This window comes from Vombatus ursinus, unplaced genomic scaffold, assembly GCF_900497805.2.
Source record: "Vombatus ursinus unplaced genomic scaffold, bare-nosed wombat genome assembly UNPS02009918.1, whole genome shotgun sequence".
Classification (NCBI taxonomy): Eukaryota; Metazoa; Chordata; class Mammalia; order Diprotodontia; family Vombatidae; genus Vombatus; species Vombatus ursinus.
The window spans coordinates 3,358,205-3,376,865 of NW_020949696.1; the positions used below are offsets into that span (position 1 = coordinate 3,358,205).

At 50.1% G+C, this 18,661-nt stretch overlaps 2 protein-coding genes across 3 annotated transcripts in view; one reads left to right on the top strand and one right to left on the bottom strand.

Moving 5' to 3' along the window:
* Positions 1 to 702, top strand: part of ONECUT3 (one cut homeobox 3) — a 48,766-nt gene extending 48,064 nt beyond the window's left edge. Inside the window, exon 2 of the mRNA XM_027853052.1 lies at positions 395 to 702. Within this exon, the coding sequence (XP_027708853.1) occupies positions 395 to 702 (308 nt within the window). The remainder of the gene's footprint in view (positions 1 to 394) is intronic.
* Positions 703 to 11,066: 10,364 nt separating this feature from the next.
* Positions 11,067 to 18,661, bottom strand: part of ATP8B3 (ATPase phospholipid transporting 8B3) — an 81,425-nt gene continuing 73,830 nt past the window's right edge. For both annotated transcript variants that reach the window (XM_027853214.1, XM_027853213.1), the window contains exons 24-28: positions 17,956 to 18,039; positions 17,325 to 17,564; positions 14,151 to 14,289; positions 13,158 to 13,285; positions 11,067 to 12,431 (exon numbers count right to left, since the gene is read on the bottom strand). In XM_027853214.1, coding sequence (XP_027709015.1) covers positions 12,171 to 12,431; positions 13,158 to 13,285; positions 14,151 to 14,289; positions 17,325 to 17,564; positions 17,956 to 18,039 — 852 coding nt within the window. In that variant the 3' untranslated portion in view covers positions 11,067 to 12,170. The remainder of the gene's footprint in view (positions 12,432 to 13,157; positions 13,286 to 14,150; positions 14,290 to 17,324; positions 17,565 to 17,955; positions 18,040 to 18,661) is intronic.

Genomic DNA, 18,661 nt, shown 5'->3' on the forward strand with positions numbered 1-18,661 from the left:
TGTTTCTGTCTTCTCTCTGTCTCTCTGTCTCTCTCTGCCTTTCTCTGTCTCCTCTGTCTCTCCTCTGTCATCTCTCTGTCTCCTCTCTGTCTCTGTCTCTGTCTCTTTGTCTCCTCTCTGTCTCTCCTCTTTGTCTCTGTCTCTCTGTCTCTGTTTCTCTGTCTCTCTGTCTATCTCTCTGCCTCTCTGTCTCTATCTCTCTCTGTCTCTGTCTCTTTCTCTCCGTCTCTCTCCCCTTCTCTCTCTCTCTCTCCCCCCCCTTCTCTCTCTGCCTCACTCCCCTGCCCCATCGGTGTCTGTCCCCGTGTGACTGTCCCCGTGTCGCTGCCCCCGTGTCGCTGCCTCCGTGTCCCCGTCCCGGTGCCGCCGCCTCCTCGGCCGGCCGGCCACCCAGCTTGCAAGCGGAAGGAGCAGGAGCAGCAGAAGGAGCGGACGCTGCAGCCCAAGAAGCAGCGCCTGGTCTTCACGGACCTGCAGCGCCGCACGCTGATCGCCATCTTCAAGGAGAACAAGCGGCCGTCCAAGGAGATGCAGGTCACCATCTCGCAGCAGCTCGGCCTGGAGCTCAACACCGTCAGCAACTTCTTCATGAACGCGCGGCGCCGCTGCATGAACCGCTGGCAGGAGGAGCCCGGCGGCCCCGCCTCCGCCTCCGCCTCCGCCGCCGCCGCCGCCGCGGCCGGCACCTTCTCCAAAGCATGAGCCCGCCCCCGCCCCGCCCCGCCCCCCCCGGAATCAGGCCCCGCCCCCGAGCGACCCTTCCCCACCCCCGGGGGGTAAACGGTACCATCCCGACTCCTTCCCAGGGGTGGGGGGGAGCCTGACCGGACCCAGGCGGCGCCTCCTGCCCCCAGCCCGGGCTACCGGGAGCGCCTTGCTCTGGACATCGCCACCCCTCCCCACTCCCTGGGGCACCCTTGGTCTCTCCCTCCACGGCTTGGGCCCGTGGGACTTCTCCTAGTGCGTTCCCACAGCCGGGCTGTGGAGCCGGGTCCCGGGTCCCGGGCCCCATCTCCCTTCCTGGCTCCCGGGCACTGGGGGTACGGCTTGCCGGGGGAGGAGGGGAGCAGAACAGAGCGGAGCCCCAGCAGCCCTCCGACCGCTCGAGATCCCCAGATCCCCAAGCAGGTGAGCTACGGGCAGGAAGGGATGGGACTGGAATGGGTCCAGGAGGGGCAAGGCCAGCGGGGTTAAACCCCGCGTGGCCCCGCGGAGCCAGTCTGCCTCTCCATCCCATTCCCACACTGGCTTGAGACACGCTTGGAGATCCACGTGTGGCCCACAGAGCCAGTGGAAACAAAAGCTGGGGACGGAGGGAAGTGGCGGGATCCGAGGCCACCTCCGGGAGGGAGGGTGAGGGGATGCACCCCAAGCCCAAGTGCACAAATGGGGTCCTTCCTTCAAGGGTGCGCCGCCTCCCCCACCCCCAGGACTCCTTCCAAAGAAATCTCCCTAACCAAAGGAAACAGACGTCCCTCCCTCATTCCGTGGAAGGATTGAGGGTCCCCGACCACCCTCCCCACCTCCAGTCAGGGTGTCCAGGGGACACTGAGGAAAACAAGTCTCATGCTGTCCCCTTCCCCCAAAAGCGGGTCAAAAAGCACATAGTAGGAATACAAACCGGGTATTTAAAAAAAAAAGAACTTTAAAAATTAATACCCCTCCCTCCTTCTACCATCGCCTTCCTCAGTCAAGGAAGGTGGGAAAGCCTCCCTGGGGCAACCTCCCTCTCCCCCCACCACCCCGGGGCCTGGGGCAGCCCTACCTTTTCTCATCTGACCCCTAAACCCAGGGTGGTTACCCAAGACCCCAAACTGGATTCCAGTGCTTAGTCCAGGCAGGGCCAGGACGACTCCCAACCCCACCCAAGAAAATAGAAAAATCCAAACTCAGATCAAATGGCAACCCCTACCCCTCACCCCAGCACCCCTAATAAGGAGAGAACTGGTCCATCGGAGCCTGCAGACACCTGCTTTCCCCAGTGGCCAGAATTCGATGTGCCAAGATCAGCTACCTGCCTTAAACCCTGGCCTGGGCAGGGAGGGGCCCGCCTGGGGGTCAGTGTCCCATTCCCTCCTTCCTGAGTATCCTGGGGAGTAGGCCCAGCCACCCTCTCTCCTCCCCCAGGGCTCCCAGGCCCAGAGCTCTGGGCTGAGCTATGTTCCCCAGCTCTCCCCTCCCCCACCTTCCCCAAGTCTTCCCAGCTCCTAGGAAAAGGGAGGTATCTCTCCCTGGCTCCCAGAATTGCCTCCACCCAGGCTGGAACTTCTGCCTGGAGAGGTTAGTGGAAGGTGGGATTGGGGTTGGAGGGAGAGAAGGTAGTGTTTATGAGCTCAAACATGAAGCGGGTATATTCCAGGTGCCCCTTTCCCCACTGCCCAACACTCCCCACCTATCAGCCCCATCTCCAGGTCCCAGTCACTTTACATCCCTATTTAGGCACCTTGATTGGGGGAGGGGGGCAACAGAAGTCAGAGAGAGAGAAATATACAAAAAGTCTTATCTGCTGATGCCACTGAGGGTTTGGATCCTGCTGATGGCACAGAGGGCTCCCTATGAACCTTTGGGGCTCTTTCCCCACCCCCATCCCTGGAGGATGGGAAGAAGTGGCAATGGTGAATGCAACTAGTGTGAGGGGGCAAGGAGAGATGTAGAGGAACTTGGCTGGAGGTGGAAGTTCTCTCCTCTTCCCCAACAAGGCTACTTTTCTCTCCCCTTCCTTCCCTTCCTCCCTACAAACAAGGAAACTGACTGAAGACGGTAGAATCCACTAGGTTTGTTTTGCCAAAATTGTGAATGGGGGCTAGGGAGGGAAAGGTGGGAGAGAAGAGGTTGAAATGGAGGGAAAAGCTACCTGGCCCACCTTGAGCTGTTCTCTCTCCTTCTCCACACCCCCCAATATGATCTTGTCTTGTGGTGGGCAACAAAGCTGTGCTCTGGTGGCCAGCATCACCTCTACGGGTTCAAGGGCTTTGAGGCCAGAAAGAGACTCCCCCAACCCTATGCTCCCCCCACCCCCTTTCCAGACCCAGGGAGGGGGTTCCCCAGCCCCAAGCTCCCTGAGAATGCAAAAGACATTTCTAATGAGATCCTCCTGCCCTGTGCCCCTTCCCCCTTCCCCTTATCCCCCAAGGTTAAGGCTACCTCACTGCGTTCTCACTTCTGTGATTGGAGAAATCACGTCTGATACCAAAGATTTTGTTCCCCTAGCAGGAGCTGTGCTGGACAGACCTATTTCCCTCTGCCTTTGTAACAGATGCATCTGTACCCCCTTCCTGGGGCCCTGCTTTTGCCCTTAGGGCCCCTACCCCCCCCCCAGAGAGATAGAGAATGAGAAAGAGAGAAAGTGAGTGAGAGAGAGAGAGAGAGAGAGAGAGAGAGAGAGAGAGAGAGGATGAGTAGTGGGTTCGATTGAGTGCCTTCTTGTACCAAAGGTGTGTGTGGCCAATTCTTGACGTCTGTGTTTTTTCATCTTAATCAACTCACTGTTACCTCAGCTTTTTAAGCAAGCAGATTTGAGAGATGAACCTTTGGGTGTTGGGACAGAAAACACATCTTCCCCCTTCTCACTCCTTCCCTAGCCACCAGCCAATCAATCAGCCCAAATCTCTCTACCCTATAAATTGGATTCTGGATCTCACTCCTTCCACCCTCCATCCCCAAGGGCCAGGCACCCAAGCCCAAACCACTCTTCCCTCCATAGACCCACTTTTGTCCTCCTCAATCTACCTTTCCCATCCCACTTATGGGTATCTCTGAAGGTTAGTGGACCCCCAAGATTAACTGAGTGAGGAGAGGCCCAGGATAGGCCTTCTGCTGTGTGACATGGGTAACTTCTCTGAGACTTAGTGAGAATACCTTGCATTCTGTACAATAAGATTAATATCTTCTGTAATATGAGGATAGAATAATCAAAAAGGCAATTCAATATGGAAGTGTTTGGGGAAAATATTTTTTAAAAGGGTATAGTGGTATTATATGGATCGCTTTAACACATATAACCTAAATTTTAATTATTCAGAGGGTAAATTATCTAGGCCCCCCCTGCTTCTCTCTCCCTGCCTCCTCCAGTTTTTTTGGCCAAGACCTAATCCTTCCCCCAAAAAGAGGTACGAGTCTCTCTTAATTCTAGTTCTTCCCTCAGCCTCTTGTTTTTCAAATGATATAATATCAGGCAAATCACTTCCCCTCTCTGCATCTCATTTTTTTTCCACTCTGTAAAATGAGGAGATTTTGGACTAGACAGTCCCTCTCCCAGCTCTGACATTCTGTGTCTTAAACTTGCTATGGTACTAAACATTCTTCCAAGATGAAAAGAAATTAGCTGCTGCTAGCTAGAGTTCTAAGCCAGTGTGACCAGGCCCAATAATTATTTGGGGGTCTACTTTCCCCCATGCTTTGGACCTTTTGAGGAAGTCTCTTTGCTTGACTCAAGAGGGGCAGTGAAATTGAAGGACATTGGTCAGTTTCTACTCAGTCTTAATCAGTTTCACTCTTCAGTTTTTACTATCTGGGCCAGACCTATTAGCATAAGACATACAAATCTTCCCTTTCCTCTTTGTTCTTGCCTGATTCCATGCCCTGATTCCATGGGGCTGTTATCCCTATGGACTTGGTCATCCTACTCAGATCCAGAATCCTTCTTCCTGATGTCCCATTCTGTATTCTTCAAAAGACCCCTTCCTTTTCCTGCCTCCCTAAATCCCATTTCCTGCTTCTTCCCAATACTCAAATGGTTTGTGAGATACCAAAGACATTCTCCACACAAGGGAAAAAGAAGTCCAGCACAGCTCCTCCAAGCCTTTGACAATTTTCTCTGAAATACCTCAAAATATTTAATGTATAGTTTATGTGATAAAAAAAAATTACTTAGCTAGTTTTTGGAATATGTGACCTGAAGCTTTATACTGTTAAATTATAATTTTGCAGATGGCATGTTCTTATTTCTTTGAAAAGTTCGGTGGGAGACATATTGAATGTTAACAGAGCGTAAGCTGGTTAGTTGAAAACTGAGAGAGAGAAAGAGAGTGAGCGTGAGAGAGAATGAATGAGAGAGAGAGAGAGAAAGAGAGAGAAAGAGCAAGAAAGGACCGAAGGCGTTTACAGAGTTCATATTTAAACAAGTCCTTTAAAAAGAGAGAGAGAGAGAAAGCAAGAGAGAAAGTATCTTTTTGTTTTCTGATGTGTTGCTTTTTTCTGAGTCATGTCTTTTGAGAGTATTTATTACTATTCTAAGTGTTCTGTGTTCAAATGTAATTTAAGAAAAAAAGAAAAAAAGACAAAATGGAAATTTGATTTATGCATGACCAATGTACGCTTTCTTGAAACTAATGTAATAAAATTGTGGGGGGGGAGGGTGGGGGGAGGGGGGTCGAGGGAACGACAATGTTCCATCAGCTGAGGGTCTGGTTCTATGGAGGTTCCCATTCAGTGTCCCATCTCCGGAAGCTCCAAGTTCATGTTCCTTCCACGGAGGTTCCAAGCTCCAATGCCTGTTCCATCCGACAGAGGTTTACGTGTTCCTTCCATGGAGGTTCCAAGTCCAAGTTCAACCAACAGAGATTCCAGTTGTGTTTCAGCCTGGATCCAACATGGACCATGTTTCCCAAGTTACATGATAACGAGCAAGTTGATATCTGGTTTTCCTCCCATTTTCTTTTTTTCCTTTTTCCTCTCTTTCAAATGCAGTTGTCAAAACAACCAGGGAAGTGGATAAGGTGGCCAGGAAGGACAGCAGGCAAGCTGGGGAGAAGGAAGAGTTTCTGGAGGGGAGTGGGGGTGGGGATGATCAGGTCAGCGTCAGAGGTCAGCCATCTCATCCACCTCCCTGCCTCAGCTGCAGCCATGGCACTGTGCCCCCATGGAAGTCTCCACTTTGGACTTGAGAACCAGGTCTGAGTTGGGTCATTTGTATGTATGTATTTACTACTTTACCTGTTGGATTGCGGTTGGTTTTTTCGCTTTAGTATCAATTCACAAGTGTCTTGTTCCAAGGAGAGAGACAATCAGATAATTGGAGTCCTGTCACCCAGGAATGAGAGGAGGGTAGCCACAGCTGGGGTCTACTCTAGCCCAGCCAGATCTCCTCATGACTGCTCTTCATTCCTGATGTGTGGGCGTTCTACCCCGGCCCACCCCCTCCTTCAAAGCTCTGTCCTGGGATGGGGGTGTGGAGAGATGGACAAGTTAGGATGTGAGCTTTACTGGGGAGCAAGTGATTCCCTCTTATTCATCAGGGAATGTTCAGGTGCAGCCTGGCCCCACTGCTCAAGGGATTGGAGACACTAGGGTGTGGGAAAGAACACCAGCAGACCTGGTTCTACTACTGACTTGCCGTGTGACCTTAGGCAAGTCATTTCCCCTCATCTGGGCTTCATTTTCTTCATTCATAAAATTGAAGTGGGGATTAACCAGATGGTCTCAAAAGTCCTCCCTTGTCTCCTTCCTATCTACTCAGTTCCATCAGTCTGGCACCTACAGGGGCCACTATGTCTAACCCCTTTGGCTTCAAGTAGATGATGTCCCAAGCCCTGAACCAGGATCTTAAGGCATTCTAGGAGCTAAAGCTCCCTCCATTACCCAGTTGCACGATTTGGTTTTCCATCATCCCGTCTCTTTCCAATTCCCAAGAGTCGTGGGCTAGGGGCTGTGTTCAGTCCCATGTGGGATTAAAAGAAGTGACTCCTAAGGAGCTCCCCGTGCCAGCCTGAGACAGCTTTGCCCAGATTCAGGTAGCCCCTCACATCCTTTCAGCACTTTAAGCCCTTCCCAGCAACTTTTTTTCTTTCCAAGATCTTATCCAATTTTCAGGGCAGTTGATAGAAGAGATGCCACCTGAAAAGGTGAAGTGACTTTCCCAAAGTAATGTAATCATGGAGTAAGGGTATTCTGCCCCCAACCTTCATCAGCATTGGAGAAAGTGCCCACTTTGCCGCCTGCCCAAATCCCAGTTTCGTTCCCTGTAATTCAATCAAGACAAACAAGATTTAGCAAGTCAGTGTTCAGCCCTGGCTCGAGTCTGACTTCCAGTAAGAAAATCTTGGCTTTGTTGGGTTCTTCCTCTTCCTTTCCTCAGTACCTCCTTGGTCTGGTCTGCTGCTCTACATCTGCGGGGCAGCTTTGTGTGGTGCAAAGTACTAGCCTGGGGATCAGGGCTGGGTTCTAATCCCACTTTGTGGCCTTGGGTCAGGCACTCCCCCCTTTTTCCTTCCTACAAAAGGAATGAGTTGGATGCTGTCCTAAAGGCAGGAGTGGTGGGCCAGAAGTGCAGAAGGATTTATCCCAGAGTAAGATTGAGCTGCCTCAGTAGAAAACAAGTTCTTCATCATGGCAGATCTCTGATCCAGTTGGATTGACCACTCGCCAAGGTGGTTGTAATATGGAGGGGGGTGGGCTTCAGGGGGAGCCTGATAGATCAGATGACCTGTTAGGTCTTTCCCAGCTCTGACTATGACCTAAGAGGCTTTCCGTGAGGTAAGGAATTCCAAGGAACTTGGGCCTCAGTGAGCAGAGGGATGATCATCCCAATGGATGGGAGTGATCTACTGCCACCTTCCCTGATGCTAGAGGCCACCCAGCTCACCCTGGTCTTGCTTTCTGCCCTCCTTGGAGTTTCTCAAGAGATGTCCAGCACTTCCCCTTGAGCCCCTTCCAAGGGCAACTGGAGATGCTCCCCTCCCTGCCCCCCATTTCATCCCAGGCCAGAGACAAAGCAGTCCCTTTCCTAGGCAACAGGACCCTCCTAGCACTCCCAGGCTTAACAACATAGATTGGAGTTACAAAGCTGGAAGCAACTCTCTAGGATTATCTAATCTATGGGATATTCTTAGGAAATGCTGGGGCCTGAGGAGCCCGAAGGCCCTCATCCCAGCTCCCTGCTCCCCAAGCCTTCTGCTCTGAGGCCTTTAATCCAGCCCTGGAGACCGACTTCATTCAGCCCCAGGATTTCAGGGACGATGAGGACAGAAAACAAGGGGACCTTCTCAGCAGGGACCAAGTGGGTATAAATTTAGAACTGGAATGGAAGGGACCCTTGAGATGATCTCTTACAAATGAGGAAAGCAAGGCCCAGAAAGGGGAAAGTCTTGCCGCAGGCCTTTCTGAGTACAAACCTTGTGCTGTCTGCATAGTCACCTACTCTGACCAAGGGAAGGTTCACAGCCCAGCACAGCTCCTAGGACAAGAGTGACCTCTCCAATAGAAAGGGAAGGGGTTGTCTGGGGCTGGAGACAGGACTGCCTCTCACCATCCCCAGCCTCTCTGCCTTTGGGTCCCCTGTTCTCCACGTGCCTATGGTCTAACCAACTATACCAAAGATTTTTCCTATTGACAATCTTAGTACCCTTCTCCAGAGACGGTTCTTAGTTCCCACAGAAGGCTTTAGGGATTGGGGAAAACCCTTTGAGCTGTGTAATTCACTGGGTGCTGGCTGCAAAGTACCCAGTTTCTAGATAGAGGGTGCCAAGTTCCAGGAAGCTTTGGGCATGTGAGGTGCCTGGTGGGCAGAGGAAAAGGAAAAACAGACTTAGGCCTTGCCACCAACCTCCAGACCACAACGGAGAACATCCAGGGAGGTCAAAGAGAGGCCTTAATGGACCCTTTGGCAGGGCCAAGACCCAGAAGAGAATAGAAGTAACTCTTAGTGTCCCAGGGAGGTATGAGATGGGAATCTGTGTGCTCAGGGCATTCCCATTAGTATTGGAGGTGGCTTACAGGTTCAAATCCCTCCCTGCCCTGGCCTGGGAGGGTGAGGTCTAATTGAAACAGTTCAGTGTGCTGGCCAGACAGTGCCCTGGCCCAAAGATAAACTCTGCTACTTAAGAGCTGTATGACCTTTGTCAGGGCTCCTCCCCTCCCTGGGCCTCAGTTTCCCCATTAGTAAAACAGGAGAGGAGGATGATCTGTAAGGGTCTTCTGCTAACTCTAAATCTATGTTCCTTTGGGGGAACCCACCTAGCTTTGAGTGAGGGAGCATAGATAGCTGTCAATTAAAAGAGAGCTGCTTATTTTATAATTGAGGAAACTCAGGTCTGGAGAGGTTGTCCCGGCTGCACAGCTAGTGTTTAAGCCAGGATTCAAACTCTGGGTCATCTGAACTCAAGTACAGTACTGGGCCCACCCACCAAGATTCCTTAACAGCTCAGGGGGCCAGGAGTCAGGCTATTTGCCCTGAGCCTAATCAGAGATCAGGAGTTTCCACATTTATCCTTCCTCTGAGCCATCTCCAGACTAGCTAGCTGGACAGAAGGCAGCCAAGATGGGAGCCCGGCAAAGAATGAGTGGGGGAGGCAGAGGGCAGGCCCTGGGGATGCCGGACGGGCTCTCTCCGACCCCAGGGAAACCCTTTGTCTCGAACTGCCACCTCCCTCAACTCTGTAGTTTGGTTTCGCTCCAATTTCTGAGGGAAGGATTGGCATTTGGAGTCAGCGCTAGCCACCCCCAGGTAGCCTTAGTTCTCTAAAGACCCCAACACCACCAGGGGAATGTGGAGAAATTCTCATCCCTGGAAGCTGGAATCCCAGCTATGTCTGGAGGAGCCTGGGGGCAGGGGCTTCTCCCTCCCCTGGAGGAGTCAGGGGACATCGGTTTTAAATTCCTGCTCTACCACACACTACCTATGTGCCCTCAGGCAAGTCACTTTTGCATCAGTACAATGAGGGGCTTGGACTAACTGGTTTGTGGGGTCCCTTCCAGGTCTGTATCTTCTGACAAGGGAGGTCCAGCCGAAGGAACTGGGGAGAAACGCGGGGCCAGCCCCATTGCAGGAGAAGAGAACTAGGTCCCTCTTTCCCCAGCCCTGGGTGACAGGCTTAAATTTTTTTAAAAAGAAAAAAAAAACCACAAACAACCATCCTCGGTGGGTTCATTTTTGCTGTTCGCCGCTCTGTTGGGTTTTGTCATTTCTGTTTTCTTCAATAAATTATTTTTTAGTCACTCACTCTGGTGTCTGGATGTTGCCTACGTGGGGTAAGGTGAGGAAGAGGTATCCCGTATCCCTGATGGCAGTCAGTTATGGAGAGGAGCCCCAAATGGAAGCGGCCTGAGGGGGGGGACGATTAGGATTGGAAGGACCTCAGTGGGAAAAGGGAGGGCCCTCCTAGAGCCAAGCATCAGACATGACTAGCCGGAAGGCTGGGCGTGAGCTGTACTTGGAAATTTCCCTGGAATAGAATTGGAAGATCTGTGGACTTCAGCGAATTGGGGTACAAATCTGGCCACCAACACTTCATGGCTGGGTAAACCGGAGGAAGTCACTTCAACCATCTGAGCCTGTTACCCCCCTTGTATAATGGGATAATAATGCTCTGGCTTCCCACCTCACAGGACTTTGTAAAGCAGCCAGCATTTCTTATTCAAGCCCCTGCTGGATCACCAAGGGGGCCTGGGTTTGAAGTCTGACTCTGAGGGGTGGCATCAGGGTTGGCCCTGCCTTTGATAGGCCTCCCTCCAGTTCACCTGACTCTTCTAGTGATCTCTCCCATCCCCCCAGGGGACCCCAGAGGTTGGTGGGCTCCCTAGTCCCAGGTCCCAGAAGCCACTCATGTAGCTTCCTGTGGCAGGAGGTGTAGTGTGTAATGATAGACTTAATTCTTCCTTGGTGAATCTCCCCATCCCTTCGTGTACCTCAAGCCCAAAGAACCAGTCACTGGCTGCCTGTTTGCAGCATTTGACTTTAATCTCCACTTTGATGGCTCTCCATCCCTGGTCCCTGAATTTGGGGATACTCAAACACTGGCCAGCTAGGACTTTTCAAGGTAGGTGTGTAACACTAAGGAGGGAGGTGATGAGAAAAGTCCTCAGGGTCCCAAACATCAGCTGAACCTCACGGGGACCTGGGTTGGGGCAAGGAATAGGGCTTTGGTAGGCTGACATATCCATTTCAGTAGACTCTGGCCCTGAGAGGGGGCACACAACATGGCATGGTTTTGGTGTCTGATGACCTGGATTAAAATTCTAGCTCTGACACTAACTAGCTGTGCGGTCATGGGCAAGTCACTGCCCCTTTCTGGGTGTCAGTTTCTCCATATGAAAAATGAAGGAAGTGGACTTGAAGATAACCTCCAAGGTCCTTTCCAGCTCCAAATCCTGTGATCTCATTGGGAAATGAGGGAGAGCTTGGATAGAGGGGTCATCCTGGTGTGGTCAGATGTTAGAATGTCACAGCAGCACAGACTTGGGGCAGGAAGGGACTCCTCAGAGGCCATTTGGTCCAGACTTCTCATTTTACAGATAAGGAAAATGAGACCCAAGGAAGGGAAGTGACTCACTCAAGGTCACTCAAGTCATTTGTGGCCAGGTTGGGACTATAACCCAGACCCTTGGATCGCAAATCCAAGGCTCCTTCCTTATACTATGAGGGAAAAGTACTACAGCAGAAGAACCCCAAATTAGGTCCTAGAAGATCCGGATTCTCCTTGTAGCTTTACCTCCAACTCTGACTCTGCATGTCTGAGCAAAGCTCTTTCTTCTTCCTGAGTCCGTTTCCTCATCTGCATCGCGAGAGGGGGGGATCTGGAGATGCTCAAGGTCCTTTCCAACACTTAACTCTGCCTTAAGGTTGGAGCAGCCCACCAACCCCCTAAAAAGGCAAGGTGAGCAGCATTCCTGGTTCCTCTCTGGCCCTCAGATTCTCTTCTGTCTAGATACGGGTCATGCTAGTCCAACACTGGGTCCCCTAAGGACAAAGGTAAATGGAGCAGCGGGCCCAGCCCTCCCAAGGAGACCACCAGGTGCAAAAGGGAGATGGGGTTTAACCCAGAGGGAAGAGGAAGGATGGAAGGGAAGGACTCCTCCCTGATCTCAGGTCTGAGAGAAGGTAGGAAGTGGAGCTTTGACCAAAGCCAGTCATCTTGGCAGCTTGTGAACTGGCGCTGGAGGCAGGAACTAGTGCAGGGGTGGGGCACAGAAGAGGGCGGGTGGAACTCTGCCTGTCCTCTGAGCATCCAGGAGTTCTTGGTCCCCCCTTCACCTCTACCAGGTCAGAGGCAAGACCTCCTTGCAATTCCCCATCGTGCCAAGAGAGGTCACTGTTGCATTAAGAGCAATAAGGCAGCATTTTTGTGGTGGGGACATCTCCCAAAAACTTTTTTAAAATGGGGGACTCTTAGAATGATCCTAGAGTTGGCAGGTGGAAATATCTCATATAAAACAGGAGGGGAGAGGAGCTGGTGTCAGGGTGATTCTTTGGCCAGTACACTTGTCCTGGGGCGAGGTGGGTCTTCTCCAGCTGGCTGCAGATCCCCGTTGGGGCTGGGACCCTGGATAACCCGGCGGGGCTTCTTCCGAAGGCTGGCCCCCCCAGAAATGAGGTCGGCATAGCCCTCCTTGTGGGAGAAGGCGTAGCTAGAGCGGCGGCGGGTTGAGCCTCTCTGGAAGTGGGCTTTGAGTTCCACGGTGCTGACTTCTACTTTTGTGTCTCGATAAGGAGATTTCTATGCCAGAGGAGAATGAGAAGCTATCAGAGTCTGAGAAACACACAGGAAGAAGGGACCAGGGAATACAAGGGGAGCAGAGGCCAAGAAACTCTTGGGAAGAGAGACAAGGGCACCTACTATGAATGAGAGACCAGAGCATCCATTCCTTGGGACCAGAGGCCACCACTCTCATTTCTGGGAAGACTTTGAAGTCATCCCCCACCTGAGTCCTCCCAGTCTCCCAGGAATGGTGAGAGGTGAAGGTAAGTAAGGTCAGTAGACTAGTAAAGGAGGCCCAGACTGAAGAAGAAGCAGCCAAGTTCTGGTGCTGTCTCTGACACCAATTCTTTATATGGCTCAGTATATTGCTTTCTCTACCTCAGTTTATCTGCCTGCAAAAATAATGTCTTACTGAGCTCATGGACCAAAGAATTAAGTGGCTTAATTAAGAGAACCAAGGCCGAACAACTAATAAGTATCCCAGCCAGGATTAATCGGCATGATTTGGAAGATTCAACTAGATAACGTCTGCAAAAGTGCTTTGAAAAGTTAGAAGTCTTGGGAAGGAGGGGGGAGGGTCTCTTTATTCTTGGGTCCTCAGTTTCCCTCCCATCCCCCACGAAATGGAGATAAAATGCTCTGCTTGCCTTGGAAAACAGAAAGCCCTTCTCCCCCAGAAAGGCCTGTAGATGTAGCAGGACCCTCTTGGGGCAGGGTCTACTAGGTTTAAGGTGACTAACTTACCCCAGGCTTAGGCTCAGCAGTGATGTGGCACAGCAGACGGATGGCCAGCGAGGGCATGGTGTTCAGGACCACAGTCAGCAGCACCACCAGCAAGATGTACGGTTCTGTCAGGGCATTTTGGTTGGCATCTAGGGGATGGAAAAATATGAGCCTAGGTCAGTGGCAAAGACCCAGGTCTGAGTTCCAGGAGGCACATTCTGGCCCTTGGCACTGGGGAAACTTCTCTTAAAGGATGGGAGAAATCAATCTGAGGTCCAAGGTAGGCTCCCATCTCTTCTTTCCCCCATATACTGTCCCAGGAGGAAAAGGCCACCAGGAAGAAAGGGAAGGGAGAAGAGGCAAAAAGGAAGAGTGAGGAAAGAAAGAGCAAGGGGAAGGAGAGAGGGGGAAAGAAGAAATAGAAAAAGAGGGAGACAGAGAAAAATAGTGGGAGAAGAAAGAGAGGGAGAGGAGGAGGAAAAATGAAAGAGGAAGGAAAAAGAAGAGAGGAAGGGAGAGAAAAGAAGAAAGGGAGAGAGGAGATGAAGGAGGGGGAGGTAGATGGAGAAAGGAAAGGGAGACAGACACAGAGAAGAATGAAGGAGGGAGAAAGATAGCCAGAAAGAAACAGAGAGGAAGGAAGGAAGGAAGGAAAGAAAGAGAAAGGGAAGAAAAGACAAAAACAAAGGAGGGGAAAGAGAGAAGAAGAGGGAAGAGACTCCTCTCTTCTCTTTTTTTTCCTTTTTTTTTGGTGAGGCAATTGGGGTTAAGTGACTTGCCCAGGGTCACACAGCTAGTAAGTGTCAAGTGTCTGAGGCTATATTTGAACTCAGGTCCTCCTGACTGCAAGGCTGGAGCTCCATCCATTGTGCCACCTAGTCACCCCAACTCTTCTCTTCTTGATTCTAGTATTGAACCTCTGAGTAACAGGATATAGCAGGATCCAGGAAAGTCCGAGTGCCACTCCCCACCCCGCTCAAGAGCTTATCGAGGGGGTGGAGGAATAACTCTTACATGGAAATCGGAAGATGGTCGGGGCCACTCGGAAAATGAAGAAGTTCTGGGTGAGGAAAGACAGGAAGCTGTAGAGGACCACACTGGAGGAAACAGCCAGGATGGACAGGATGGTCCAGAACTTGATGTCCATGGCAATCTGACCAGAGAAGGAGACGTTAATCCTTTGGGGTCTTGGAATAGCCCTAGGGAGACAATCTGCTGTGGATGAGGCTCGTATGGCAGTCTGGCAGAGACTGACAGGGAGTCTTTGTGAAGGATGAAAAAAAAATGCTTTTAGCCCTCTACATTTCAGCAGGAATGGGAGCCTCCCGCCTGGGGAGGAGTCAGGGGAGGGGCATTATCAACCTGCAGAGGGATCAGAACCCAGAGCCATGGGGAAATGGAAGGAGAAGAGTGGGGAACACTTAGCAATTTAACAGGAACAATTTGTTACCAATCAGAGCTCTCTAACACAGAAAGGGTTGTCTCAATAGAGAGGAAACTCCCTGTTACATGAAAGCGAGTAGGACCTGAACGAACTTGGCCTCCAGTTCAACAAAGTAGAACTTGTTGGTAATGCTATAGAGAAGATACTTGCTCGGGACTAGAGGCTAGACTCCATGAACTTTATGGTCTCCTCCTGCTTCTGACATTCTAGGTTCTAAGGTTCTTCTCAGCTCTAACATTCCAGGTTCTGGGGCCCCTCCCAGCTCTGACATGTTGTAATAAGGTTCTTCCCAGCTCTAATATTCCAGGTTCTGAGGTCCTCCCCAGCTCTGACATTCTGTTCCAAGTTCTAACATTCTAGGTTCTAAGGCCCCTCCCAGCTCTGACATTAGGTTCTAGGCTCTCAGGACTTTCCCAGCTCAGACATTATACATTCTAAGGTTCCCTTCCAGCTCTGAGTTTCTATGTTCTAAGCTCCCATCTAGTTCTGACATCTCATTTTCTATGTTCTAAGGGATGACTGCCCAGTTTCTTTCAAAACCTCAATCTTATGAGATCCCTTCAGTTGTCAAGCCCTGATGAGGCTGCCTTTGTAATGTCTCATATGCCCTGTTTCCCTCCCCCACCCTCCTCTGTAGCCAGCCTAGTCCAGGCTCGCCACAACTTACACTGTTGTACCAGCTCCCTAACTGGTCACTCTGCTTCCATGCTCTCCTTTCTCCAGTCCATCCTTCACAGCTTAAATGGGTTATCTCCTTAGCGCACCACTCTGATGAGATCAATTTTCTATTGAAAAACCTTTTTTCCACCATCCCCATTGCCTAACAGGCAAATAGACACTCTTGTTCCTGGCCTTCGAGGCCCTCCACGATGAGGCTCTGCTCCCTTTCCAGTATCATAACAAACTGCTCCCCTTTCACATAATCTTGGTTCCTGCCCAGCTGTAACAGTACAATGAATCCTCTGAAGTGGTTGCATGCCTTAAAATTTCCACTATTTGAAATTATAATTACACAAAATAGGGGCCTTGGTTCCATCTCAATGGAAATATGTGGTACAAATTCAAATAATTCAACCACTTTAGGGGATTTATTGTTCACGCTAACCAGGACAGAGCTCTCAATCCTCCATTATCCTCTCGCCCTCTCCTGTTTCCCTGCCTTTGCTTTCATCTTCCCCCACAACCAAAATGGACTCTCCAATTCTCTCCCCCATTTCCTTCTGATGAATACCTTCCTTTCCTTCATGGTCCAACTCAGATGCCACCTCCTTCATGAAACCTCCCCAGATGCCATGACTTTGAATCCCTCAGATCAGCCGTGGGGAACCCTCAGCCTCCAGATGACATGTGGCCTCTAGGCTGCAGGTTCCCCACCCATGCCCCAGATGAAAATCAGAGAATCTGGGCTCACATGGATTTCAGAGACCACCTAAACTGACCTACATCACACACACACACACACACACACACACACACACACACACACACCCCCTCTCAGGTACAAAACCTGACGAGGGATCTTCTTTTGCTTGGAGATATGCAATATCCCTATTCTAGATAGCTCTGATTGTCAGGAAGTTTTGCCTCAATCTACGTCTTTATAATTTACACCTACTGCTTCCAATCCCACCACCTGGGGTCAAGCCACCCCAGTCTAATTGCTCTTCCACGTGACCCATCCTTCAGATACTTGACAACAGTTCTTGTGTACTTGTGTACTCCCTCTGTCTCTTCTCCTGTCCCCAGCTTTATAGGTGAAATTGATTCTTTGAACCCAAAACCTTTACATTTATCCCTCCTGAATTTAATCATATTAGATCTGAAAAAAAAAATATACTAGCCTGTCAAGCTCTTACTGGATCCTGACTTTATCACCTATTGTGTTAGCTTCCCCTCAGATTTGATAAAAAGTGCCATCTATACCTTTACCAAGTCATTGATAAAAATGATCTTTCCATCTTCAGATTTATCACAGCAATTTGCCTGGATCAGGGGTGGGGAACCTTCGGCCTCGAGGCCACATGTGGCCCTCTAGGTCCTCAAGTTCAGCCCTTTGACTGAATCTAAACTTCACAGAACAAATCCCCTTCATAAAAGGATTTGTTCTTTAAAACTTGGACTCAGTCTAAAGGCTGCATCCAAGGACCTAGAGGGCCACATGTGGCCTTGAGGCCACAGGTTCCCCACCCCTGGCCTGGATCTATCCTCTGGAATGACCTCCCTTTCCCTTACATCAGAGTTATTTGTATATGTATCTTTCTCCCCGTTTCAATTTAAGCTACTTAAAAGGAGAATCTAAACTTATCCCTTTACATCCCTAACACTTAGCACAGTGCCTGTAAACACCATCCATGCTCAGTAACTGTTTGTCTAATGAATGAATGAATAAATGAATGAATGAATGAATGAATGCCTGAATGTGTAAGTTGGAGAGGAAGAGAAGAAACCACAGTCTACCTCTGGGGAACATACATGATGAGAGAGGAAGGAGCATCAATTCTGTTCTTCCCTAGCAGAGATTTGAGTGAAGGCCACTTGGAGGAAGGGTCAAGGCTGGATGACCACTTGTTAAGTATGTCATAGTGGGGGGTTAGACCACACGAGCACTGAAGTCCTTCCAATTCTCAAATTCTGTGGGATGAGTAGGACCAGGATTGGAATTTAGGACAAGTCTGAGGGCAAAATGGAGATCTGGTGAGCTACTCTGGAATACCATCCCAATAGAGCAGGGAGAGGAGGCTCACCTCAGCAATGACCGTGAGTAAGGCAGATGTGGCCACAGTGACAGCAAAGGACTGATAATCACAGATGCCTCCAGGTCCAGCCATGTCATCGAAGGCCCACAAAGCCACATAGAAATTCACCAGGGATGCAGCAGTGCCATGGGCCAGAGCCACAAAGAAGACCCGATAGTTGAAGAGTTGGTCCTTCTGCCCCACACTATAAAACTCAGGGAACTCCAAGCATTTCTTGGCACTCATATCCTTGGTTGTGAAAGGGAGAAGAGGTGCTCGATCTCAGCACTGGTAGAAGGTGGAGCCCCCTCCAGCACTACCACCCGTGAATGTTGGAGGGGAAGACCAAAGGGTGTATTCAGAGGCAACTCACAAAGGGTTAACCCCTAGAAATCACTCCCCACAAAAGGTTAAGACAACAGCAGCAACTCTAGCAAGGAACAAGTTGGTACTTTCCTCCCTATTACTTTACATTGTTCTGGAATTGTGCTGATTTGCCTGGGACTCCTTTTGCGTGTGACACCTTCATCTTAAGCAGAAAACCCATGTGGAATCCTCTTGCTAATACCCACCCCTTTTCCAGGGATCCCCTGAGACCCTAAAGGTAGAGAGGAAAGAGGCAAGAGTGGGGAGGGTTTACCTGCTCTAGAAGGCCCATGGAGAGTACAGGATAGGCTGTATAGAAGATATTGTAGAGAGCCAGGAACCAACCTTCATATAGTGGCTGCAGAGGGAGAGAGGAAGTTAGAACAACAAGGGACAGGCAGGGAAATCAAAGAGAAAAGAAGATGGAGGAGGGAAGAAGGGAAAGGAAAGGGAGGATGTCATTAAATTAGTTTCAGTCTACATTCAGACATGTTGCACATGGTTGGTTCTGCTGGGAGTTGATGTTCATGAAAATGAAGCCAGCAGCAACTAGCTTTTATTCTTTTTTTTTTAGGCAATTGGGGTTAAGTGACTTGCCCAGGGTCACACAGCTACTAAATGTCAAGTGTTTGGTCTGAGGCCTGATTTGAACTCAGGTCCTCCTGACTTCAGGGCTGGTACTCTATCCACTGTGCCACCTAGCTGCCCCAGCTTTTATTCTTATATGTTAAAGTTGGAAAACCTTCTTCTTTATGCTAAAGAACTTCATGTGTTGGCTCCAAGCTGACCTAGAATCCCAGAGCTATGTACTTTTTGAAGAAGATTTGCTTTGCTAAGGGAAGAGATTAGAAAAGGAATGTCCTGATAGATGGCTATCTAAGGACAAGCCAAGATTAATTACAGAGAAAAACGTCCCTGATTGGACCTTACACTTTTACAACTTCAAAGATTGTTCCATACATGTCAGCTTGAAATATACA